The sequence below is a fragment of the Hoplias malabaricus genome, chromosome 1 (assembly GCF_029633855.1).
Source record: "Hoplias malabaricus isolate fHopMal1 chromosome 1, fHopMal1.hap1, whole genome shotgun sequence".
In the NCBI taxonomy this organism is placed as follows: Eukaryota; Metazoa; Chordata; class Actinopteri; order Characiformes; family Erythrinidae; genus Hoplias; species Hoplias malabaricus.
This window is the reverse complement of record NC_089800.1, coordinates 47,246,955-47,272,345: the sequence shown is the minus strand read 5'-3', so window position 1 is coordinate 47,272,345 and position 25,391 is coordinate 47,246,955. Positions and strand designations below refer to the sequence as shown.

Sequence of the window (25,391 nt, the reverse complement as noted above, 5' to 3'; positions counted from 1 at the left end):
CTAAATGTCAACAAAGAGTAGAAATTATGTAACAACATCCAAATGATGTCATATAACATTTTATAAACACAGATACAGTTTATAGTAATAGCCACAACAAATATACAAGTTTTATGGAAGTAATATATGATATAAATTTATGATATATTTGTCTTTTTTCCCCAATGACAGTCATATAATAAACATGGTAAGTTTTTTTTTATTATTTTATTTGTTTTGGTAGATTTAACTTTATATATATATATATATATATATATATATATATATATATATATATATATATATATATATATATATATATATATATATATATATAATCATTTAAATGTGTATTTGTATTAAAATGGCTGAAAGTACTATGTTAGGAATTACAAATGCCATGTTGACAACGTTTTTACGCGCAGTACTGATGTTTTCTGTGCAGTGTTTTTGTAAAAACGGTGCGTAATGGCTGCTGCTGTAACGTCACTGCCTTGTTTTGCACCCGTTATAATCAGCGGCTGTTACTCCACACAGTTCCCCCTACCCCCGTCCTCCATCTGCCCCGGTACAGTAACCCCTCTTTCAGGGCTGGGGGGCAGCTGCAAGGCTGAGGCGGCAGCAGGGTGGGGGTGGGTGGGTGGGTGGGTTTGCTCCCTAGTTGCTAAGGGCAACGGGGTGAGCGGGAGATGATGTGTGTGCGCGCTTGTGTGTGCGGCTACGTTCAAAACTGCATTTGAGCGTTCTAAACAGTGTGTCAGATTTAGGACGTCACAATAAGGAGTGCAGACACTGGCGTGGTGTAGTGTAGTTTAGTACAGCAGTGTGTAGACAGGACGCAGCCCCCGTTGTGTGTGTGTGCGTGTGTATGTATGTATGTGTGTGTGTGCGCGCACTAGTGTGTACGTGTGAGCGTACGAGTGCGCGCCTGTGCGCGTCCCCGCGCGATTCTCCACACTGTGTTGGTTGGACGGGGCTGGAGGATGTGAGCGGGGATTTAGTTCCAGTGTCTTTTCCAGCGCGCGCCAGATTATTATTACCTTTCAGCGACACGCAGGGTCGGATTTAGCCTCACGATACAAGGTAAGGAGCTCAATCCTTAAATAAATAACCATTAAATCTTGGGTTCCAACGTTTTGTGTATGTGTGTTTGTTATTGACGTGCTTAAGTTTTTTGGAGGGTAAGGAGTCTCGTTCTGCAGCTCCAGCCCTAATCTGGTCCTACACGTGTTGTTTGGGGTACATATGTGCAACAGTAATTCTAATTTCAATTTCTCGAATTTGTAGGGGGTCAGAATGGGGGGATGTGGGAATACGAGCTGTGGTTTGGGTCGTTGACCATATGTCAGCTACGGTGTAATTCTCCATCATATTCTGTGCTGCACTGTTGCTGGTTCACAGTATTTCGTCCATCTGTTTTATTGCTTTGTTCGCCCGCGCGCACGGCTCCATTCATTCCATCAACTTCGGACACAAGGCGCCATTTCAGACGCTCCTCGAGCGCATTGTGATTAGTGACTGGAGTGTGCGGCCAGGGAGTCCGACACGAGCGAAAACATGAATGGAAATGCGTCTATATTCCTCGTGTCCGTCAGAAACCGTTTTTTGCCGTGTGTTATGAGCGACAGGGACTGCTCAGTCTCAGCAGAGATTCTGAAATCTGTACCACAACGCTCTGCTCTGCCTGCTGCTCGCGCGCCGCTGCACTTGCTGTTTTCCCGCTGCATGTTGATTTCCCTCATTCAGCCACCTTCAGTCTTCAAGCGCGCTTCTCTGTACGCGCACAAACACACACACTAAGATTTCACCACAATTATTTTTCGAGGCTTCCCCACCACACTCTTTCCCAGTGTTGGCTGCCTGAATTATGAACCCCCCAGTTAGGCTGCGCATCTGTCCCCATTGTTCAGGATGTTTTTCCAGACGCAACACAGGCATGACTCATTGTCCCCTCCATAGGACTGGAGAAGTTGTTCGCTTTGCGGCGCTCATTTAAACGTCTGAAGTGGCCTGTTTTTATTCCCCCTTTAATATTGTTTGTGTTAAACGCAGACATTTTTGAACAAAAAATGCAAAAACGACACTGCTCATTAGCAATGCAAATGAGCCGGTGAAAAGCACGGACACCTGCTGTCTTCGGGCATTTGCATTGCCTTTTTGTTTTCTCCCCTCATTAGAATTACGCTCCACTTCTGCAAACGCGAGGTTTTTGAAGCCCACAGTTAAGCTCAATGGCGGGAGCTTCTCCAGACGTCTCCCGCGCTTTAGCATAACAAAGGGCGAGGGAGGGGGTCGTCTAGAGAGAGAGAAAGAGAGGACAAAACCGTCCAGGCTCAAGTGTCCCCGTGGCTGTAGGACGGCGGCCGAGCAAACGTAGCGTACCGTACTCGACGCCACGCGTAGAAACATATGTCCAACTGCAAGATGTCCGTACACCTCGGTCCACGAGAGAACTGTTTAACTGCACATGCAGGTGCAGGCACCGATTCTTGAGAAACATACCCTTGACCCAGGGGTCTATCATGAGTTGCATCCCACCGCAGTGGTACAAACCTTAGAACAGCGTCATGAAAATGCCAGTTATTTTAAATTCTCTGCATTATTATTATTAACAAAAAAAAAAATAAAAATGTGGAAAAGACTTATTAAGTGCATGTCTGAAAAATCGGAGGAAATCAAACCCCATGTCAAGGGGGCTGTTTTTCAGAAATTAGTACATAAATAAAATATTTATTTTAAAGATGATTTATCTATCTGGTTTGAACACAACCACTGCCTTATACTGTGTAAAATTGTGATGATGAATTAATCTGTAAAATGCTTAAAAATGACTGAATATATTCCCATTACATTAAATGTAATTGAAAGAGAAGGACATTATAGTTTTCTCCTGAAAATGTGCAGATATGAGGGTTTTTTTCTATGACAGCGACACGAGTTGACCCATTGTGAAGTGTTTATTTATAATTTATTCCTATGTCAGAGAAATAAAGACATATTTATGACACAACCCTAACCTGTTCGACAACATAAAAGCTTGAAATTTATTCGAGCAGAAAATTCATTCTGCAGTCTAGATGATGTTTCCAAAAGTCATCTGACATTGCAAGCCATTTCATGAACACTCCACTGTATCGCATATGCTGTTCTACTTCTGTCAGGCATGTGAGCTTGCTTTTTGAACGGATAGCATGTGCAAGCAATAAACCTCTCAAAGTGTGCTGATTACTAAACAAAATCACTGATCCACTTATCTGAATAACAGTGCCCCAAACATAGGTGACAGGAGTCAAGCCTTTCATTAGATTATCTGGAGCATTCTTTATTTTCACTCTACCCAAACCATCTTGATTCCTTTACTATTTTTGCCTGTACGTGCATTCATAATCTGTCACTGAAGTTTTAAAATACACCTGATCTGTTTCTTCTCTACATTTGAAAAGGGTTAAATGCAGCACCTGTGCATATTTTAATTGTCATCTTACTTTTTCATTCTAGATTTGAGGCCGGTCTTCACACGGAATACGATGCAGATTTCATTACTTCTTGTGGGAATACTGTCAAACACTGCTGGTCATCAATGAACTCTGTTCCATAAAGCATAATCAAATACAAGACAACGTTTAAGGGCAGGAGATCAAAGAGCACTTTTTTGATATGGCGGCAACAGAGGCTAACACTGAGCCTGTCCAAGTGGACACTGTGGAGACCAAAGCTGAGGAGGAGCCTACAAACGTGGAATCTGCCAATGTGGAGTCAAACCCTGCGCCAACAGAGGAAACACAGTCTACCACTGAGGCACCCCAGAGCACGGAGCAAACAACAGACAACAAAGTGAAGCCAGCCTCAGAGAAAATCTGGGATTCTTTTCTGAACAAAAGTGGGCTTGGAAAAGTAATGGGAGGGAAGAAAAAAAAGGAACATAGTACAGTAGCTGAGGATGCTGTTGGGGAAGAGCCAGATAAGACCACTGCCACAAATCAGAGTGATCAAGGGGATGCAGCAGATCCTAAAGAACAGTCAGCTAGTCAATCGGCAGAGGTAGGCGAAGCTGTGCCTGAGAGCCAAGCTACTGAAAAAGTACCAGATAATGAGGAGGTCGTTCAAGAGCAGAAGACGTCTGGTGCCAAGCCAAAGCAAGGAGAGAAGTCAAGTGTACGTGATTTTATTCGCAAGCCTGTTGCCAGGATTTTCTCCCACAGAAGCACAGAGAAAAAGGAGGGTACAGGGGAGGTTCAAAAACATGGAAAGGTTCGGTCAAAATCTCTTGACCGACTGGAGGATGCTGATGCCAGCACTGTTGTGGTGGATCAAGTTGAGGACCCACAAGCACCAGAAGAGCCAGACAAGTCAACCTCCCAAAGTACGAAACACATGAGACGCTGGCACTCTTTTAAGAAGCTTATGGCCCAGAAAAGCCACAAGAAAAGCACAGATGACTCCAAGGATGTGGAAGGAGCTGAGGGTGTTAGTACAGATGCACCTGGGGACACTGGGACACTGGACTCAACTACAAAGTCCGAGCACACTGGGCAAAAAAGATGGAAATTGAAGAGATCGTGGACTTTTCAAGGTCTGAAGAGAGATCCATCAATTGTTGGAATCCACAAACCAAAAGACAAAGACTCTCCAGATAATCTTAAAGATGAGAATGCCACAGAAGTTGACCAGGGGGCCACTCGAGTATCTGAAAGTGAAGGAGAAACTCAGGAGAAAACCAATACTGAGGGAGAAGAAGAGAAAGGGGCAACTGCTGCCACAACACGTGCAAAATTTGTGGATCAGCATGCAAATGAGATCTGGACCTCATTTAAAAAACGAGTAATTCCCAAGTCAAAGAAAGCAGCAGACATTAGTGGAGGAGAAGAGGAAACAGCAGGCGAACAAGAACAGACTGACGAACCACAGGCGGGTAAAGACTCGGGCAAGACTGCCAAGTCTAAAAGGACACATTTCAACCGTGCTGTGTCACTAAAGAATTTCATACTGCGCAAGGGGAAGAGTACTAGCATGGATATGGGTGAGGGCTCAGCAATACAGAAAGAAGGCGAAGCAAAAGAAACTAATGGTCCAACAGACACAGCTGGGTCAACTGACATCCCACAGAGTGGATCGGAAGACCAGGCTGCCACACAAAGTGGGAGTGATAATGGAGCTCAGGTGGCAGACGAGGCCAAGAGCTCCGATGGAGAAGAGAAGTCCCACCCAAGCATACCATCTGGTCAGCAGTCAGACATGCCTCACTTAGCATCAGAGGGAGGAGGCCAAACAGAACAAACAGTGGAACCCAAGACCAATGGTGAACATGGATGTTCAGATGCTGCATCAGAGGACAGCACAGCACACAATCACGAGCCCCCTACCCAGAACGATGATGGAAAAGCAGAAAAGACAAACCAAGAGGACAACAACTCTAGTGACAAAACCTGTCCTAAGGATGGGAAGATCCTGAATCAAGATGGGAAGTGTGGCACTGGAAACGCAGTTGCCCAAAGCGGTGAGTTTGAAGCAGAAATTGACTGCAGTGATCTCCAAGAAAAGAGAGTTGAGTCTAAAGTAGAACTAGATGCTAGTGTTGAGTTAGAGACCAAGGTGTATAGGGGAACTCAAAATGGAGGGTCCATTTCTGAGTCAACCAAGACCAGTGATGTGCCAGATGACCCAGATGAGGCCCTGAAGAGGATGTTGTACGAGGCTGCAACTTCCATCGTTCGAACTGTGGTTTCAGCGGCCACTGAGCAGTTAGCCAAGGAGAAGGACCTCCTGGACAGTAGAGTGAAATGCTCTCAAGCAACAAACAATGGCAATTACACAGATGTTGATGTTGGTTATTGTCACTGAGCAGTTAAATCAGAGGCCTGTTTATTTACTGACAATGGGACAGTGGTGTTTTGCCAAAGGATAAGTGTCAAAAGTCATTGACCCCTTAATGTCCAAGTGCACCTTTTCCCCACCCTTCTTGTTTAACCTGCTGGTTTGTTTTGGATTTACTGAAAGGAAGGAAAGCTGAGTTGGATTTACTGTCAATATTTTCTCACTGCCATTTACGTCTTATATTTTGGGAAAACATCCATAAATATTACAACTGACAGATTATTTTATATGAAATGTGTGTCCATATTTAAAAAAAAAAAATAGAATAGTGCAATGTAACTCTGTGTGGTATTTGTTGGTCTTAATTGTGGAATTACATCTAGTACTGAACACTGAAATATTTTAGAAAATATATTACTTATCTGTCACAAAATATGTGCAATATTACAATCAATGTTGTATTTGACTATATATTGTAATATACTTAATCTCTTCTGTTATCGTCCACCAGAAAAAAAGGCGGGAAACGTGTGACGCCACACAAAGAGGATTAGATCTGCATGGGATTCGTTCAGCGAGGAGCTTTGCCCCCCCCAAAATAAAAGGAGTAATCACACGTTTACGTCACGATTCACCATGGTGAGAAATGCAATCCATATAGCTAAAAAATACTCGAAAAGCAATAATTCAGTCATCAATCAGTGCATTCTTGCTACCATTCCATCACTGTAAATGTTTTGCTTGTCTTCTAGTGAGATTTTATATTGTCAATAATGACATTCCTTTGAATTGTTAATCTCAGCGATCACACATGTTGTGATCATAAAGACTGTTAGTTTTATATTAATTGCCATTCTGTTTGTAGTTTTCCTTTCACTAAATATATCAATGTGATACATACACATCTGAGATAACTCCAGACTGCCCCTAATTGTGGATTCAATGCGGAATGTGCTCTAATCTCTGTGTTTGTTTTTAGACTGTTATCTTGTGTACATGAATAAACCACAATGAAATCATATGTCACATTCTTGGCTTTCTCGCAATGATTTATATTTACACAGAAAACTGTTTTTCAGATTAAATATTTGTGACAGGAATATTTTTTATAAATCATAAATATATTGCAATTATCACAGCATCAACAATTATAGCCAACAGTGATAAACGTGGCAAAATATTGTCATGTATACATCCATAAAACAAATGTCTGCTCTTGGTAATACAAGCTTTCGTTATGTAAGAGACTAATTGTAAACATTGCAGATGTTATTTTCTACTGGATTACATAAACAGAACACTTTCCTAGCGACTATGAGCACAAGCTGAGCTTTTACTTTATCACCATGTTAGTATTCAGTTGAGATACATAGGGTTGCATCATCCAAACGGCCATGTTATGGTCTGTTCCAATCATTCCCTGGAATATCATTACTAATATGATAACCGCAATTTACAAAAGGCCTATCAGCCAGTATTGGGATAAATCCCAGCAGCTTATTGAAAAAGGCCATGGCTGCCTAATTGAGTAAGAAATATAAATCAGAACAAGCCTTAACAGGACAGGTATTGACTGCTACAGTTTTGGCAAATAATGCAGACTGATGCATAATGTGGCCTTAGAAGAATATCAATATATATTGACAGCCAAAACCTGAATGAACTTCACCAAGACTAGAAAGTTAATGTTATGTTATATTAACACTTCCTCTCGTGTGCTAAAGGAACAACTATTCCCTACAAAATTCAATTTACATGTTTACATGTACAGAAACACAGCACAGACCAAGCAAAATGGGAACTCTAAGGGATCTGTGAAAAAGACTTACAAATAATGATAATAGAAGTGTCCATAATAATAGTTTTGTGACTTGAATTATGAAACACTTTTTGACAAAGAATTTACATTTTTGAAGTCACTTTTGAGAGTAACAAGCCCAGATATTTAATGTTTATATAAAACAACAACTACATGTAACCCAGTTTTTCCACTGTTGTCATTCTTAGACACCCAGGGGCAGAATGTGTATTGACGATAGTGCATGGAACATTAAATGCATTTTAGATAATTTTCTCTTTTCACAGTCTGATGGGTGACAGAATAGTGTGAAAGATTATGTCTAAGATGATTAAACTAATATTTTTAATTACATTTTTCATTTCAGAATGTAAAAAAACGTCAAAGGCGATATTACAGTTTGCGTTAAAGAAGCCAACACCACTCCAGTGAAAATATAAATACAAACAGGCAATACAATATAAAAAAAAAACAAATCATTCAGTTCCTCTCCTTCATTATCAACATTCTACTTATTTACATACATTGCTTACAAAGCTTATACTTTGAAATAAAACAACTGTTCATAGTCACAGACATTGTTATTATATACAGAATCCATGATATATACATATACAGTACATCCATGAATCTATTCCATTTTTGACATCTCGAATTTAGTCGTCATGGTCTCCTGCAAAAATACACACATAAATACTTTAAAAAATAGTGTTAAATTTAGCTTCTTTAACTCCTTAGATGATACAAAGCACAACACTGCATTACATTAAATGTGTGAGTGATTTCTGAAATGTATTACATACTCAAAATTGTTGAATAAAACGTTATTGTGTCCTAAAACACAATCTATTAGCTGTATATATTAAAAATAATGTCCGTGTTCCTCTTCTAAAAGCTAAGACTAGTTTGGCTGTGATAGCAAACGGCTGTCTCCAAGGCAAGCTTAAGAGAGTTCTTATTAGTCAGACAAAAGCTCCAAAGCCTCTGTGCTCCCATTGTTTCAGGCAGAAAGAAAACAACCGATAGGGAGAGAGCAAGGATAAACAGTGTGACGTGACTGGCTGATCTCTTCATGCTCTACTTTAAGAACTCAGAGATCGCCCACATCTGGACACTCAGAGTATTACACACAATAAGTAATTTGTATACCGTACCTCATCAGAGTCCAACAGGGGCGGGAGTGCACTGTGAATAAAAAAACGAGGTACAAATAAACTGTCAACATTTTATGTGTGTTTCTATTAACTATTATTGCAAGTAATAATATGTGATGTGGTATTGCTGTACAGAACCAAAATCTTTTTGATTACACTACTGCTGCCTTCATGGTACTTACACGTCTGCTATTGAAGAGGGAATATTTTCTTCAACCCATTTCAAATCTTCATCCTAAAGACACCAAAGATGAATTTTCTGACAGTAAATCAGTAGTCTACAAACCACTTTTTAAAATTGTTTCTCTTATTTGTTCATACTCTTGAAACTTTGTATAATGGACAAAGACAAACTTTTCATTGTTGTCAGTGATTAACTTGATTGTGTATTGTAACTTGTTAATTAGAGAGAAAGGTTTATAGAAAATTCACATCACACTATTCCGACGCATTACAGGTGAATATAAAAGGAGCTAACAACAAAATCTCAGCCTTAGCAGACAAAAGTAGTTAGATGTTCATTATTTTATCCCAAAATTTGTGAGATAATTTTCAAACATTTTTCAACACAAGACTGCAAAAAATTGAGGTCTTTCACCATCTACATGTCATAACATGTAGAGATTCAAGGAATCATAAGAAATCTCAGTGCATAAAGAAACTGCTGCTGAATTTGCATGATCATCAAGTCCTCAGGTGGTATTGCTTGAGAAACTCCTGTTACTGTGATGTACACAGCCACATGGACTTAGGAGTACAGTGGAATCTCTACTTACGAACGCCTATACTAACGAACTTTCCAAGATACGAACCGGGCATTTGAATATTTTTTGCCTCCACCAACGAACCATGAGTCTAGAAACGAACCTGAGCCTCCAACGAGCCGGCGGCTGGAAATGGCCACTGACACCAATAGGTGAGTCTCCCAGCGCGCCCAGACTTGAGTGAGCTTTTAAGATTAGCAAATTTTAGTTGTAGTAATTTAGCATAAGTGTAAATAGCAGACATCGAAATTCGTGCTAAGTTAAGCCGTATCTATGCCTCGTCTCCCCACATTCACCCGCCGACTCTCTGTTATTCCACCCACCCCCCACCTCCCGTCATACAGCCTGTGTTACTCCTCCAGCCAGTCGTCACATCTTCAAAGTTGCGATGTGTAACCACTTAAAACTGTTTTGTTTCATTTTTATTACTGTTACCACTGTATTTCTCTTTTATTTTTAGTAATGCTACATGTATTTTTTTTACTAATTTGAGAGTTTTGTAAACATCAGTGCAAAAAGGGTGACTTTCGGAGTGGGCTGGAACGCATTAATTGCTTTTCCATTTTTTTAAATGGGGAAAATTGACTCGAGAAACGAACATTTCTACTTACGAACTGGGTCACGGAACAGATCAAGTTCATAGGTAGAGGTTCCACTGTATTTTGGAAAAATAATTGTTACTTAACACAGTTTGTCACTGCAACCTGCAACTGTATACAGAAATGCCAGCGAGTTCTCTGGGCTCAGAGTCATCTAATATGGACTGGTATTTAGTGGAAACCTGTTCTGTAGTCATAAAAGTCTTTTATGTGCTACAGATAAAGAATACCATTGAGACTGTTTACAAAAAACAGTAATTTTTCCTGTATTTTCACTCTTATTTTACTTGTCCAAACAGCTAATACTTTGCAGGCATCAGATTTTAAATTTGTTTATCCTTACAACACAATATCAAGCTTGAAATCATTTCTTTGTACATTTGTCCTTTAAATAATGTTTCAGAAGAATAAAAAAAAACAATCACAGACTAATGTTTTTCAATCTTATTTTACAAACAGTCTCAACTTTGAGCTACATTTAACCTACAGTTGCTCGTGTCTATGAATGCCACAAGTTCTCAATCTGACTGGCTCAGATACTTAAGCTTTTGTTTACCTCACTTAAAGGGGACATATGCAAAACTCACTTTTAGAGTGCTTTTGTATTTCCACTTAGGTTTCTACTGCTCCTATAAACACGCCAAGTGTGAAAAAAAACATCCATCCGTTTTCTGTGAGTCAGTTGAAAGTTTGGTGCCAGGAATCATATGCTTCTACGAGCCGTTTGGATGGCTCCCTTATTTTAACGTCACACTAGGGAAATTAGCATAGATCCACCCTAGCATTCGTGAAGGTCTTTGTGCCAAGCAGAGCCGAAACGAACAAAAAACACTCACCGCGTATGTTGCGTACACCCCGCAAATTAACAAAGGCCCCCTCTCATTTCAAGTTATGGAGAGTTTGTGTATAATCAGAAGATAAAGAGAAACTATCATTTAGTAAATAAAAAAAGAGGGAAAAAAACATTCCACCAGACTGAGCTGCAGGAATAGCAGTGAGGTAAACCTGTGCCTGTCCTTCTTGAGGTTGGATTGTTAATAGTAGTCTACGTACATAGCCGGGGGAATATATTTAGAGGTGGCGTGCACTGCGCAGCTGATCTCCACTCCCTTACAAGCCTCGCAGTGCCACAGTGTCATATACCAAACGTTGAAGCTGAAAAGTGAGCTATACTGATGTTTTAATGCTGTCTAGTATTTAAACTTCCCTAAACACACCAGTAGTCTAAAAGTTGCTTACTCTTTAATACCACCTTAAAAAATTACGTAGTTATTTCCAATGTTCTAAGTTGGGGTGCAACTGTTAAGGAATCAGACAAAGGCATAGGCAGGGTGGGTCATGGCCAGTTACAGCTTATTTGCCTAAAAGTGACAGAGCCCTTAAATGGCTTGTTCAGAAAAGGGACTGAAACTAGCAAGAATAGAGCTGGTGATATCTCTTTATGAGTGATTTTGTGCAAAGAACCTGGAACATATTTTGTACAGATCACAGACCTATTCTAACTTGTTTAAACAAGAGGTATAATATGTCCCCTTTATGAAGACCAAGGTATATTTTTTTCCTACACAAGATGTTTCTTACCACTTTATTAGGCTTCACACTTCCATTCACCTCTGATTTAATTCCCCTCATTTTTACACCTTCTGTGAATTAAACAATTTCATAGTTAAATGATCAACAGCATGACTGACCACTGAAAAAAAATAAAGAAGTTATATTACTTTTGCTGCATTTCATTTAAGCAAGTTCAGAACTTCAAAACATCAAATTGAAAAAGTGTGAAAAACTATGAGTACAGTTTCAATGAGTATACATTGTACATGATGATATCAAAATAAGTAAATTCTTGATTCTTACCAAAAGCTTCATTCATTAGTTGTTCTGCCTCCTCCTCATCACTAACCTCATCTACCAGTGGGCTGAATGCATACCTAGGGTGTTTAATATGGTATGACATCTTAGTACATTTGCCGTTATTTGACATTTTTATTTGAGTAAATCAAAGTCCTGGTCATGCACACAACAGCTTAATTTCTGTATTCAAAATACAAGTCAGTCAGCATGATCAATTTGCAGCTTGCACCTGTCCATGTCCAAGACTACTTAGATGTACAAGTTAATATAAAGTGTATCCAGATCCATCAGTGATGCTACAGTCACCTGGCCTAAAATAATATGTAAATGTGTAAGTATTTCATAAAAAAAAAAAAAAAATACATACATTAATATATAAATACATACATGCTTATATATAAACAGCTCAGTGGTTGTGTAAAATCAGGGTAAAAATTCTAGCTATGCTTTTATGTTTATGTATTGTTTAGTGTTTTTGAGGTTAAGACTATAAAGATTTTTTGAGACAGACAGAAAATGCTGCTGTCCCTCAGTAGCTGGCATGTATCATGTACGTCTCCCCCATTAACTCCCCGCTTCCCTGTTTGTGCTCCTGCAAGTTTGGCCCCCTGTTCATAAATCTCTAACAATGTCTCTACCAAGCATGGATACAGTGTGTGGATAAAAGCATGGACAGAGTTTCTACCCTGTTTAATGCAGCCAATTTGCTGCTGTACATCGCTGCATGTTTCTGTTGTGAGGTCCCCATTCTGTTGGTAATACAGCCATGACACAAAAGCCACTGAGCCGTTTACTGGCCAAGTTGACAAATCCTACTTTAGAGTGAGGTTAGGACCACCCACTCAATTAATATACGGATGCAGAAATATAGAAATAAAAAGATGCAGAAATTAGGAAATATATAAAGATATAAATGTCAGGGTCAGCGTTAAAAGACAGCTTTCAAGATAACATTATTTTTACTTACTGTCTAACAAATGCATAACTAAAAATATGTATGCAGGGTAACAATCCAATACCTAAAGTTATGACCATTTTAGGTCATATTAAGCCATGTCCATTTTTATCATATGTTGCAACAATCTAACTGATAGTGATTAATGAATTAACACGAGTAAACCTTTGAAATCTTGCAAAAAAAAAACCCACAAGCACAGAGACTAGTTTACTCAGCACTGGACAGTGAGCCAGAAAATATTCTACCAGTTGTATTGGAGCCAAAATAACATAACATAGAAAACAAAATAAAATAAGCTTGTAAACTTCCTATTTAATTAAAATATCATATGAATATATCTTGGTTGCATAATAACTCTGTTTACATGTAATCTTTAGATCTTTTAAAACCACGTGCAAGCTTTAGGTTTAAATACAGGGGTTGGACAATGAAACTGAAACACCTGGTTTTAGACCACAATAATTTATTAGTATAGTGTAGGGCCTCCTTTTGCAGCCAATACAGCATCAATTTGTCTTGGGAATGACATTTACAAGTCCTGCACAGTGGTCAGAGGGATTTTAAACCATTCTTCTTGCAGGATAGTGGTCAGGTCACTACGTGATGCTGGTGGAGGAAAACATTTCCTGACTCGCTCCTCCAAAACACCCCAAAGTAGCTCAATAATATTTAGATCTGGTGACTGTGCAGGCCATGGGAGATGTTCAACTTCACTTTCATGTTCATCAAATCAATGTTTCACCAGTCTTGCTGTGTGTATTGGTGCATTGTCGTCCTGATACACGGCACCGCCTACAGGATACAATGTTTAAACCACTGGATGCACATGAACTCTGGTATGTCACCCATAATGTTGTGTGCATTGCAATATTTTGACCAAACTGTGCTCTTACCCTCTGTAAATTGAACCTTCACATTCTGCTCTTACTGGTGCAATGTGCAATTAATGAAGACTGGCCACCAGACTGGTCCAATTTAGCCATGAAACCTCCCACACTAAAATGCAGTAGGGGTTGGATCTCTGCGTGGCGACTGACAAAGTGGCAAGTCTAATGGCAACAGAGCCGGCCAGTTCATTCGCCAGGTTTATTAGTGACGTCCACTTCGCCAGCGGCTCTCCGCCAGTTTTATTAATAACGTCCACTTCACCACAACCCTTGTCTCCTCAGTTGAATGCAAAATATATCTCTCCGTTAACAACTCTGTAATAAATTAATTTTAAATATCTATAAAGCAATGAATAATATGCATTATTGATAAAAATAAAAATAAAAAAATCGGCAGAGCCTGTAGCCTGAAAATATGTCACAGCCTCAGCATTCATCTGGAGAATTTGTATTCATAGATATTTATAAAATATTTTGATTATTAATAATTATTGTTAAATAATTTATAAAAGATATCTTTATGGAAGCAAATCTGTCTCATCAGACTTTGAAATATTACCACCTTTGAATTTGTAGCACTGAATTTTTTTTTTGCACTGAAATTATGCATCTGAATTTTGTTGTTTTTGAATTTAAGTCTTCAGATTTCCACCTCTGAATATTTTGTGTCACAATTATGCATCTGAATATAACTGCTCTTGAATAGAACTCATTAATTTCCAAAAACACGTTTTCACTGTTATTATTCAAGGTTAATAAATTCAGATAAAAAAGTCATAAGTACTTTTTTGAAGTTGCTCAAATTCGAAAGGCCAAATTCAGATGCCATAATACGAGTTAAGACATTCAGAGTACACATCCGGGATACAAAGTATGAGCAATTGATTGATTTGGATTTTCTCCTTCACCTTAAATGCTGCACTAGTTGCATTCTGTCGTCGCTAGATGGTGAAATACGAACACAACTTCCATACCGTGGAAAAACTACACGTTTAGCTTCCTTCCATGAAAAGACTCACTGAAGACACAATTTAACAGACTGTTGATATCCTGAAGATGAAGAAATTTTACTGTGGAGATTTTTTTAATGGCCCTGTGAACATAGCATAGCATTGTACAATGTAATTGGCTTTGGCAGAGAGGATTTGGCAAATTTTTCATGGGTGCAACCCACATCCTCAGCTCCACTACTCATCCCACAAATGCATGTTCCTTACAAATGTGGCACCATTGAAGAGGGAAATTAACAGGCTTTTCAACAGTATAAGATGTATTGAAGCTTTGTTACAACAAAGAAATAATCTACAAACACAAAATTAGATATAATATTTGTAATAATATTAGAAATAACTAGACACACTAGTGAATATACACACCGACATTCAGTGTTTAAACAAACACAACTTTATGAATTAAATTCTGCACTTTGGGATATTATATTTGTACTACACCTTCTGTAAAATCAATTTCAGATTCTTGATAATCTGACAATTAAAAAATAAAAACGCGATAGGACATTTACTCCAAACTTCATGTTTCCATATATTCATCATGACACATGCTATATTCACAGGGCCATTACAAAAAATTCCACAATGACATTTCTTCATATTCAGGATATTAATAGTCTGTTATATTGTGCCTTCAATGAGACTTTCAGATTTTTGAGTCACTTTGAAAATAAAGAGATAATATCCGTGGAACGAAGCTAAACGTGTAGTTTTAGACAGAGTGAACAGTAAATAAAAGGCATTAAACAATAAAACATTATTATGCTTTTGATGTACAAATGATCCTAGAAATATTTTTTCAACTCTCCTCTGATCTCCTAAATAAATAGTAATCATATAAAAAGTGGACCAGGACAGAAGGTGATTTAAAGTTCATTGGAGGTGTTGTTTCATTGAAGTGTATATTGTAGTTGAATACAAGCAGATAAACTTTTGTTATGTCATGAAATATTCTTAGAGTGATTTCACAAACTGTTTTACAGTGAATGAATAAAATAAAAAACATTAGAAAACACAATTTAAAAACGGAATGGAATATGTTTATTGTATGCAATAAAATAATAATTGAAAATAAAAATTATATTTAAGGACTGTGCATTATCTAGCAAAGAAAAAAGTCACAGATGCAGTAAATGCTTATTTTACCTGATCTGATCATATTTTCTCATCTGTATCATAGCTTTCTTGTTTATGAGCTTTAGAAGTACACAGTTCTAGGGATGTTTTTTATTTTATAACAGTACTAAAATATTGTTTAAAACTATAAACCATAAACACACCACAAATCAACTGTTGCCCCGTTTCCACATATTCAGTGCTGTTTGCATGATCAGCAAATGAATAATATATACCAAATTAACATAAATTAGATCATCTGCCTTAATGACAGCAGTTTTTATTATCCTGTCTAAATTTAAATTAAATCAGATGTATTTAGAACTTGTGGGGTTATTTGTTGCAAAGTAAATAACATTCATTATTTACTTGGACTCAGAACTACTTGATTTAAGATTTAAACAACAATAACTTTATTGGTTGTTTTGAAATTATTTTACAACGTTATTTATGGGTCTTGGTTTATTGATGTTAACAAATGAAGTAATTAAGTTTAACTTAATCCTGTTGATGCAGTTGAGATCACTAATAAAACTGGTGAGAGATCACTAATAAAACTGGCGGAGAGCCATTGGTTCAGTTGAGATCACTAATAAAACTGGTGAGAGATCACTAATAAAACTGGCGGAGAGCCATTGGTTCAGTTGAGATCACTAATAAAACTGGCGAGAGATCACTAATAAAACTGGCAAGGAACTGGCGGACTGGCGCTGGCGAAATGGACGTCACTAATAAAACTGGCAAACGAACTGGTCGGGTCTGTCGCCATTAGACTCGCCACTTCGTCAGTCGCCATGCAGAGATCCAACCCCCTCTCCCAAAATGACAGGTGTTTCAGTTTCATTGTCCAACCCCTGTATATATTAACTGACAACCATATATCCATGGATCAATTTCTTAAAAACTAAATTAATTATGTTCCAAACATTGTAAATTTTTTTTGGCATTATAGTGTCCTGATTTTACTCAAGACAGGGTACTTTTACAATAATGTGATGTGGAACTCATGGAACCTTAAAAGGTTGAGGGGCCTCACCTCTGATTGTTGGCAGATGGTCTCCATAAGAACATTATGACAAGCAAGATAGTTGAGAAGAGAAAACGCCAGAAAGCATCATCTATCCACAGCTCCCTCCAGTCCTATAGAGGACAAAAGATGATGAGAACCATGTAGGTCACAAATTAGCTTCTTTGCAAATGAATGCCTATAGAAAATGTAAACATTTTTGGGGAAAACACAGCTTTTGCAATTACATTCTATATATTAATAAGCGCATATATTAAAACTATGCCTGAAATGAATAAAGTTATACTTACAGACTGGCATTTAGATAATTTGAAGGTCTTAGTTGTCCAAACAATGAAAAAGACAGAAGCTAAATGTAAAGTAAAAAAAAAAAATTGAATATTAACCAGATTAACAATTTTCTGCTGAGTCATGTATTCCCTCCTTAGTGATTCCAAAACAGTGTAAAAAAAAGAGTAAATTTATTATGTTTCAATGGATTCTCACCTATAACTGCAAATATGAGAGTGTTGGTGAAGTGACGGTACAGCGAGAGCTTGACCACGTTTCTCCTAAGTCGCAGAAGTTTCATGGTCTGCGCCAGGCTTATGAAGATGTAAGTCGTTGTCAAGGAATAATTCATTAGTCTAATGATGACTTAACTTAAAAAAACACATTTCGATCTGTAATACACACACTAGTAATGAAGTAATTATATGTGAAGACTCACATTTAATTAGTAAACAGTTATAACTGTGACGAACCATATTACGCAGAGAGTGACAGTGTTGAGTCATGTTAAGATTATGAAAATGGAATGCCCTTTTACTGAACTAAAAACAGAGCTCAAATATGTTAATTAGCAAAACTTGATGTACAAAATGACACAAAAGCCTCCGATGTTTAATATCAGTATTTCATTTCTCCACTATTTGAACCTTAAAAATTCCATCCTTTCTAAGACGTACCAAACCTTTCAGAATGTATCTATCCTAAAACTATACATTGCCATATGATGAAGCTACAATGTTATAAAACATTAATCTAAAATGGCTAAAGGAGGTACACCTTAAAAATGTGCACCAGAAACTGGACACCTACAATAGGGAGAATGGTGGAGGATCCATGCAAGTTCAGTATGTATAACACCTGGAGTAGGTAATTATTCCTTATTTTTAAATCATAAATACTAACAGAACTCAAAATCACTAAAAGTGTAAGAGTATTTCTTGTTAAATAAATATCAAGAGTTGAAAAAAGGGCAGCACAGTAGCTGGGGTTGTGTGTTCGAGTCCCGCTCCGGGTGACTGTTTGTGAGGAGTTCAGTGTGTTCTCCCTGTGTCTGCATGGGTTTCCTCCAGGTGCTCCGGTTTCCTCTGATGGTCCAAAACCACACGTTGGTAGGTGGATTGGCGACTCAAAGGTGTCCGTAGGTGTGAATAAATGTGTGAGTGTGTGTGCTGCCCTGTGAAGGACTGGCGCCCCATCCAGGGTGTGTTCCTGCCTTGCACCCAATAATTCCAGGTAGGCTCCGGACCCACCGCGACCCTGAACTGGATAAGCGCTTACAGATAATGAATGAATGAATGATATTAAAGTACTTATGACTGTGCCATATCGTATTGCTCGCAATAATATTGTCATAATTTTAAAAAAGTCAATATCGTGATACACAGCTCCAGGGGCCTGGAGGTTGTGGGTTCGATTCCCGCTCCGGGTGACTGTCTGTGAGGAGTTGGTGTGTTCTTCCCGTCTCCGCGTGGGTTTCCTCCGGGTGCTCCGGTTTCCTCCCACGGTCGAAAAACACACGTTGGTAGGTGGATTGGTGACTCAAAAGTGTCCGTAGGTGCGAGTGTGTGATTGAATGTGTGTGTGTGTGTGTCTGTGCTGCCCTGTGAAGGACTGGCGCCCCCTCCAGGGTGTATTCCCCGCCTTGCGCCCAATGATTCCAGGTAGGCTCTGGACCCACCGCGACCCTGAATTGGATAAGCGGTTATAGATAATGAATGAATGAATGAATGAATATCGTGATATGCTAACATGTTTACTTTCTTTACATGACATGTTTAAGCACAGTGAAGTACTGTGAAAAGTGGCTCTGAATGAAATTACATTTGTAGTAAAATAAAACTTTTTAATAAATAAACCCATCTAATACTTTTGATATATATTACATATATATAATATAATTAATATAATTTCTTTTGTGAGTTCAATAGTGTGTTCTTCAAATTTAATAAAAGTAATTTTCATTGTTTCGTCATATCACAAATGATATTGTAATTGTAAAAATACTCTGAAATATCGTCATAATATTTTAGGGCCATATCGCCCACCCCTAAAATTACTGATAGTAAGGTACTAGACAGCTAACAAGTTTGCACTTATCTGGCGCTTTGTACAAGAAATGTGAGGAGATATTAAAAAAAAATTTTTTTTTAAAGCAAAACTAGCAGAGTAAAAAAGAGAAGAATAGAAAGAAAAATATAGCAGATTTATATTGCTGTTAGCTCAAGGTGCAGATATGGCAACAGAGACAAACACAGGCAGTGCAATGCAGGATATCCACCAGCAGAGGGTAGAGTCAAGAACAGCCAGTGGGATGGCAGCCAGCAACACCAGATCATCTTCCGCCTGACAGGAAAACAGAGAAGAAGGGTAGGAACAAAGAAGGACCAAGAGGAAAAAAGAAGAGGGCTAGTACCATGACACCATCATCAAAAAAAACGTTCTGCGCACACATGCCTCAGTGCAGACCAAACAATAAGCAATATTCAGTTTGCAAAGCAAGTACAGAGAAGAATTTGAAAAAAGGTAAAAGGTTGATACCCCGATTTGCCAAATGTTTAGTATCAGAAATACAGGCGCATTTACTGATGAGTGTTTGTGTTACACAAGCTTTAGAATTTTGCTTTATAATTTGTTAGAATGCATCACCTTCTAAACCTATACACAGCTACATTATAAAGCTATCATATTAAAATTACGTTTCTCTGCATATTGTATATCTCTTAATTGATTCAATAAGATCAATTGTAAAGTCGGGTTCCACATTAATATGATGGCATCACGCAGCTTCAGTGGATAACTGACATATTAAAGGATATCCACCACACAATGCAAGAGTCAGTGACAGCCAGAACAATGTCACAAAGTGTTCTGCTGGAGCCCCCTTGCTCCTGTGAGAAAAAACAGGTTTACTTTCAGGACCTTTATTAGCAACATAACATCAATACATTTAAATTGTTCATTTTAAGAAGAGATTAGAAAAAAGGCTTGTAAAATGTTGTTTGGAACTTCAAAACATGAATTTTGGAAATCTCATGCTCACATTCACAATTAAGAATAAAATATAATCAGGGTGGTGAGTATAACTATTATATAAATAATATGTAACTATTCTGAACCAGCAATGAGACTTACTGAAGTGACTCTCAGGACACCCTCTACAACAGAGAAGCAGAGATAGAGCATTCCTACCCCCACCACTCTGTGCAGCAATGCTCCAAGTCTGGGCCTGCAAAAAAATAAAATAAAAAAAATTATAATAGTAGTCAGACTGACTGATATTTTATACTAAACATTTATCCATAAAATATAGAAATATAAATGAAACTTTTTTTACAAAATATGCAATAAATGTGCAATGATGAAAAAATATCACAGAAACTCACTTGACAATGCCGTAACCAAGACTGGCAATAATGACAAGGACCCGAGCCAGAGTTCTCTTCACAGCAGACAGCACCTCAGCAAACACCACTGCTCCCTGAACTGCAAAGACAGTCCTTCATTCAACCAAAGTTTTAGTTTGCTGTCAATCCTAAGAGTAATAGCTGTTCTATGGAGAGAAATCATTGTCACAAGAACCTGAACCTGAACAAAAAAAATGATATTGAACTTTTCATTCATTCATTATCTGTAACCGCTTATCCAGTTCAGGGTCGCGGTGGGTCTAGAACCTACCTGGAATCATTGGGCCCAAGGCAGGAACACAACCTGGAGGGGGCACCATTCCTTCACAGGGCAACACACACTCAGACCTACGGACACTTTTGAGTCGCCAATCCACCTACCGACGTGTGTTTTTGGACCGTGGGAGGAAACCAGAGCACCCGGAGGAAACCCACGCGGACACAGGGTGAACACACCAACTCCTCACAGACAGTCACCCGGAGTGAGAATTGAACCCACAACCTCCAGGTCCCTGGAGCTGTGTGACTGCAACACTACCAGCTTCACCACCGTGCAGCCCACTTCTGAACTTTTAATTGAAGTTTATGTCAAAGGTTTTTCCTACCAGTAATTTTGGAGTATATTTATTGGTCCATTCGTCATAACATTTTCACACAATGTGAAGGACAGTGGCTGTGTTCTAATAATTTAGTAAGTTAAAAATTCACAAAAATAGAGATACTTTTTTTTTTTTTTTGCATTGGACAGTGACAACATGACATTAGCTTTCATACCAGTAGTATTACTGAATGACTAACAGCTACATAATGGCAGTAAAGCTCTTCTCAGATGATCTTAGGAACTCTAGGTGACTCATAACCAAGATTTCTTACCGTTATTGAATTTTTTTTAAACAGGTAAAATTATTCAGGTACAAAAATACAGTTAAAAAAATATCCAGGCCTGGATATTCAGGTAAAAAAAATTCAGGTCTGGAAATTCAAGTAAAAAACAATTCAGGTCTGGAAATTCAGGTCAAAAAAATTCAGGTCTGGAAATTCAGGTCAAAAAAATTCAGGTCTGGAAATTCAGGTTCATGTCTGGGCTTTCAGGGAAACATCCGGGCTACTGAGGAAGAACTAACAAACGTAGATCTAATCCAACTCACACCTGGCCAATTACAATACATCTACAGAGGTCATTGTGAAGACACCGTAACATGAGCATATACAACCATGGCAGAAGATAACAGCAGTGGACCTTTTCCGGTTGTAAGTCATTTAGTTAATTTATTTAAGTTAAATCCTGAGTACTGCTCAAATTAATTGAATGTTGTTAAAGTGTGTGGTATAATTTGTACTGTTCTGTTTTCTCTCACAAATTTATCAGCACCAGAATTTATTTAAATTATAAATATTACCGTGTTTCCTTACAGTGTAGGAAAAGCGATTGTAATGCAAACGTTAACAGGCTTGCCTGCAAACCTGTGCTTTGCCTCGTGTTTGTCCTAATAAATAAATTACTTATCAGATGATCTGTGTAAAAACGGGCAATAAAACAATACACAGTAGGATCTATCCTGTGCTTATATAAAAAGGAGAAAGAAAAATTACTTACAACTGTAAAAGATCCACCGCTTTTATCATCTGCCATGGTCGTCTATGCTCATGTTTCTGTAATTTAACTCCATACTGTTCTTCAATAAAAAATATAATTACAATTATGGGAGACAATCTATATCTTTTTACATTAAGAAGTCTTCTTCCACCTACCTGAGAGGCCGCCATACCGAATACTCTGAAATTCGGCATAGTATACAGCCTTCTCTAGCATGCCCAGGAAGATGACCCCGCCAATCCAGAACTGGATCCGCAAAAGGTCTCTCCAGTAGGAAGCAGACAGAGCAAGCCACAGCACACCAAGCACCACATAAATGATGCACATCACCATGTAGAACTAAGAAAGTAAAAAGGAAATTAAATGGGATTCATAACACAACATAACATGAAATTTAAGCTCAAATGTTTCTTACTGCTATATTTTAAAAACAGATTACTAGGAAGAAACAAAGAAGAAGCACGACCATTATTAATATCCTTAGTAAAACTGATGCTCTGAATTTAACCCATCTGTGATAGTACACACACACAAACACACACCCTCACACATATTAGGCGCAGTGAACCCGCAAAACTGGAGCAGCAGGCATGAAATGTATGACAAAAATTCTGGACTTACAATCATCAAAGGCCACTCTGACGCAGATATATACTCATAAGGCCCCTTCATGCTGACTTCCACTGTGTGCATAAGAACATATTACTATGTAACAAATTATCACAAGCCTGTGTTCCTATGAATATGTCTAAAATGTATTATCTTACACCGCATTTCCAAGCTTGTCACTGCAGCTGGGTTTACAGAAACATTGATGATGAATATGTAAGGGCTGTCCTCCCATGTCTGTGCCACTGTGTCCTGTGTACGGTTCTGAAATAACTACAGAAAAATGGTTCTGACTGACCACACTCACACAAACATCCTCAAAACTCTGTTTCAATAAAATGGGAAAAAGTAATTAACCATACCTGTGTCCCTCTCTTTTTCCTTCCTAAAGTGCTAGGTGTTGTCTACATCACAAAGAAATTGTACATATACAGAGGTGAGAAATGTGGTCTTTCTCTCATGTTTAGATAACATTTTTCAACAAAGTGATTCATCTCACCTCTGGTTCAAGAGGTTTAAGGACCATAGGCTTTTCACTCGTGGAGACTTCCAGCTACAAGTTTACAAGAAATGATAATTAAATGTTGGAGGACACATCACCTGAGGTGTAGGCTCAGCAATATGGAAACTAAACACATTTAACTATTCACATACTATGCAATGTGAAAATTCCCAATAGAAAACTACATTTATTTTACAATTAAATTAACAATTAAATTCACAACATTTAAACAATGCAGCAATGGACTACATACATTACTTCTTGCTATGTGCTGATGGCACTCAATCGGACTATACTGGTGGTAGATGTAGGAACCAGTTCCACCCTTTCGAATAACTCTGCTGCTGTTGAAGTACCGATTTGCCTTCAGAGCCTATCAAAACAGAAAAACTGGTAAGCTTCCCAACAACAAAAATTTTCAGGAATATTAATGATACTCTTATAAACCATCTATAATATTTAAACAAACATATCACTCACTTCCAAGTCAAACACTTCATCATAACACCGAGAGCTACGCAGATACCATGAAATGCTCAGGTGTAAAGGTTGGCTGCAGTTTTCAATATATGCTGTAAAAAAAATTACAACCTGTTAAACAGCGAAAATAGAAGGACTTGCATTAATATGCATTCCCAGCAAACTGTCTACTTACCTTTGAGTTCAATGTTAGTGTTAGTAAACATTGTTTTCGGTAAATAGAAAAGGACATAGTCCTTTACTGATTTCTGTAAAGCAAAACAAGAACACGTGTTATTTAATTATAGGGGTCATTCAAATTTGGTCCAAACATTTAAAGGGTCTTTATGCTTCATTATTTTTCATTAAATTTTGCACACGATTAGCTATGAAAACCATATATATGTTTCAATTTGGTTTTGATCTTCGGTTGTGAAGGGGAAAAAAACTAACTTCAGCTTGATGGGTCAGGGATGGAATGTGCTACAGGCTGTAAACGCAGACATTAAAAACATCAAAAGAAACCAGGCTCTTTTTTGCTGTTTAGAATCCATATACGACTTACAAACACCAAAGTGTGACTAGTATGATTTGTAACTTTACTCATGTTTAAATACAACATCAAACAGATGCGAGGAGTATTCCGTTTTCTCCGACATGGGCCCTTTAAGGAATGGAGAGCTAAGGCTAGCTAAAGGACAGCGTACAGCTGAGCAAACATTACTCCACAGAGTAGACAGTTCATGATTATCATATTTTACATTTAATAACACCGAACAGTGACAGGGTGTGATCATTCTTCGAGTCACAAATTGGAAACGTGTCACCTACAGCAGCTAGCAGCTTAAACAGTGACAGAGGACAAGTGGATATCTCTAGCTGCTATAAGAACTCAGTTAATTTAGCTCGGAATTGTCGACTTAAACAAAGTTTTTGAATCCACTCTCACTGAATAAACTTAACACAACACTTGTTTAAAAGGTTAAACATGTGTTATGGATTAAGAAACGTTTTGTAAATATACAAACTAAGTCAGCAAGCTTGTGTTGATGTCAGTTCCAGAAAGAGGCTGACACCGTCCTCTTGCTGCTTCATTATAACTCATACTCTCCGATCCACCTTAAATGAGTTAACAGTCGATATCGATAACACATTACAGTTAAGGCAGAAGGCAAACTTCTAGGGATAACCAAGTTAAGCTCCTTGAATCTTTAGTGAAGGAGGATGTTTAAAACTGTTGGACTCACGCTCTCCACCTTCAGGGTCCATTTCCCCGGCTCTGAAACGGCGGCGAGCGGACACACGACCGTCAAACCCAGCAGCCACCGAAACAACAGCATTAATCTGCGGTGGTCTGAACCTAATGAAGATCGGGTCATAGCCATTTCTCTCTTGTTCAGCCGAACAGAGACAACAGCTTCACTTCCCTGAACGTCGCGCCGTGACGTCAGCAGGAAGAGCCGAGAGATAAAGTCGACTTTAATCCCAAATCACTTTCTCCTCCCTACACAGTGCACACTGTAAGAGTACAGAAATCTACACTTTGGTCCTATACTGCGTCCTATGACCGGTGAGGAGCTGTGTACGTGT

At 38.3% G+C, this 25,391-nt stretch overlaps 2 protein-coding genes across 3 annotated transcripts; one reads left to right on the top strand and one right to left on the bottom strand.

The window, feature by feature from the left end:
- Positions 1–665: 665 nt before the first annotated feature.
- On the top strand, positions 666–6,796 carry si:ch211-137a8.4 (uncharacterized protein DDB_G0286299). Its single transcript, XM_066683086.1, has 3 exons — positions 666–1,062; positions 3,478–5,476; positions 6,305–6,796. Exons 2-3 carry the CDS (start codon positions 3,637–3,639, stop codon positions 6,325–6,327), a joined length of 1,863 nt encoding a protein of 620 aa, XP_066539183.1. The 5' UTR covers positions 666–1,062; positions 3,478–3,636; the 3' UTR covers positions 6,328–6,796.
- A 37-nt stretch (positions 6,797–6,833) lies between these two features.
- Positions 6,834–25,290, bottom strand: zgc:162698 (Transmembrane protein 87A-like). Of its 2 annotated transcripts, none has more exons than XM_066664956.1 (20): positions 25,049–25,290; positions 23,998–24,070; positions 23,823–23,914; positions 23,596–23,715; positions 23,340–23,393; positions 23,203–23,244; positions 22,999–23,113; positions 22,853–22,914; positions 22,387–22,570; positions 20,614–20,713; positions 20,363–20,456; positions 20,047–20,118; positions 17,447–17,555; positions 17,251–17,309; positions 16,970–17,073; positions 11,966–12,039; positions 11,690–11,751; positions 8,928–8,980; positions 8,746–8,776; positions 6,834–8,264 (listed from the first exon to the last, which is right to left on the bottom strand). In XM_066664956.1, the coding sequence occupies exons 1-20, from the start codon at positions 25,184–25,186 to the stop codon at positions 8,223–8,225; spliced, it is 1,680 nt and encodes a 559-aa protein (XP_066521053.1). In that variant the 5' UTR covers positions 25,187–25,290; the 3' UTR covers positions 6,834–8,222. The 2 variants fall into 2 exon arrangements, with proteins under 2 accessions (XP_066521053.1, XP_066521063.1); XM_066664966.1 differs by lacking the exon at positions 20,047–20,118 and adding an exon at positions 19,505–19,573.
- Positions 25,291–25,391: the final 101 nt, after the last annotated feature.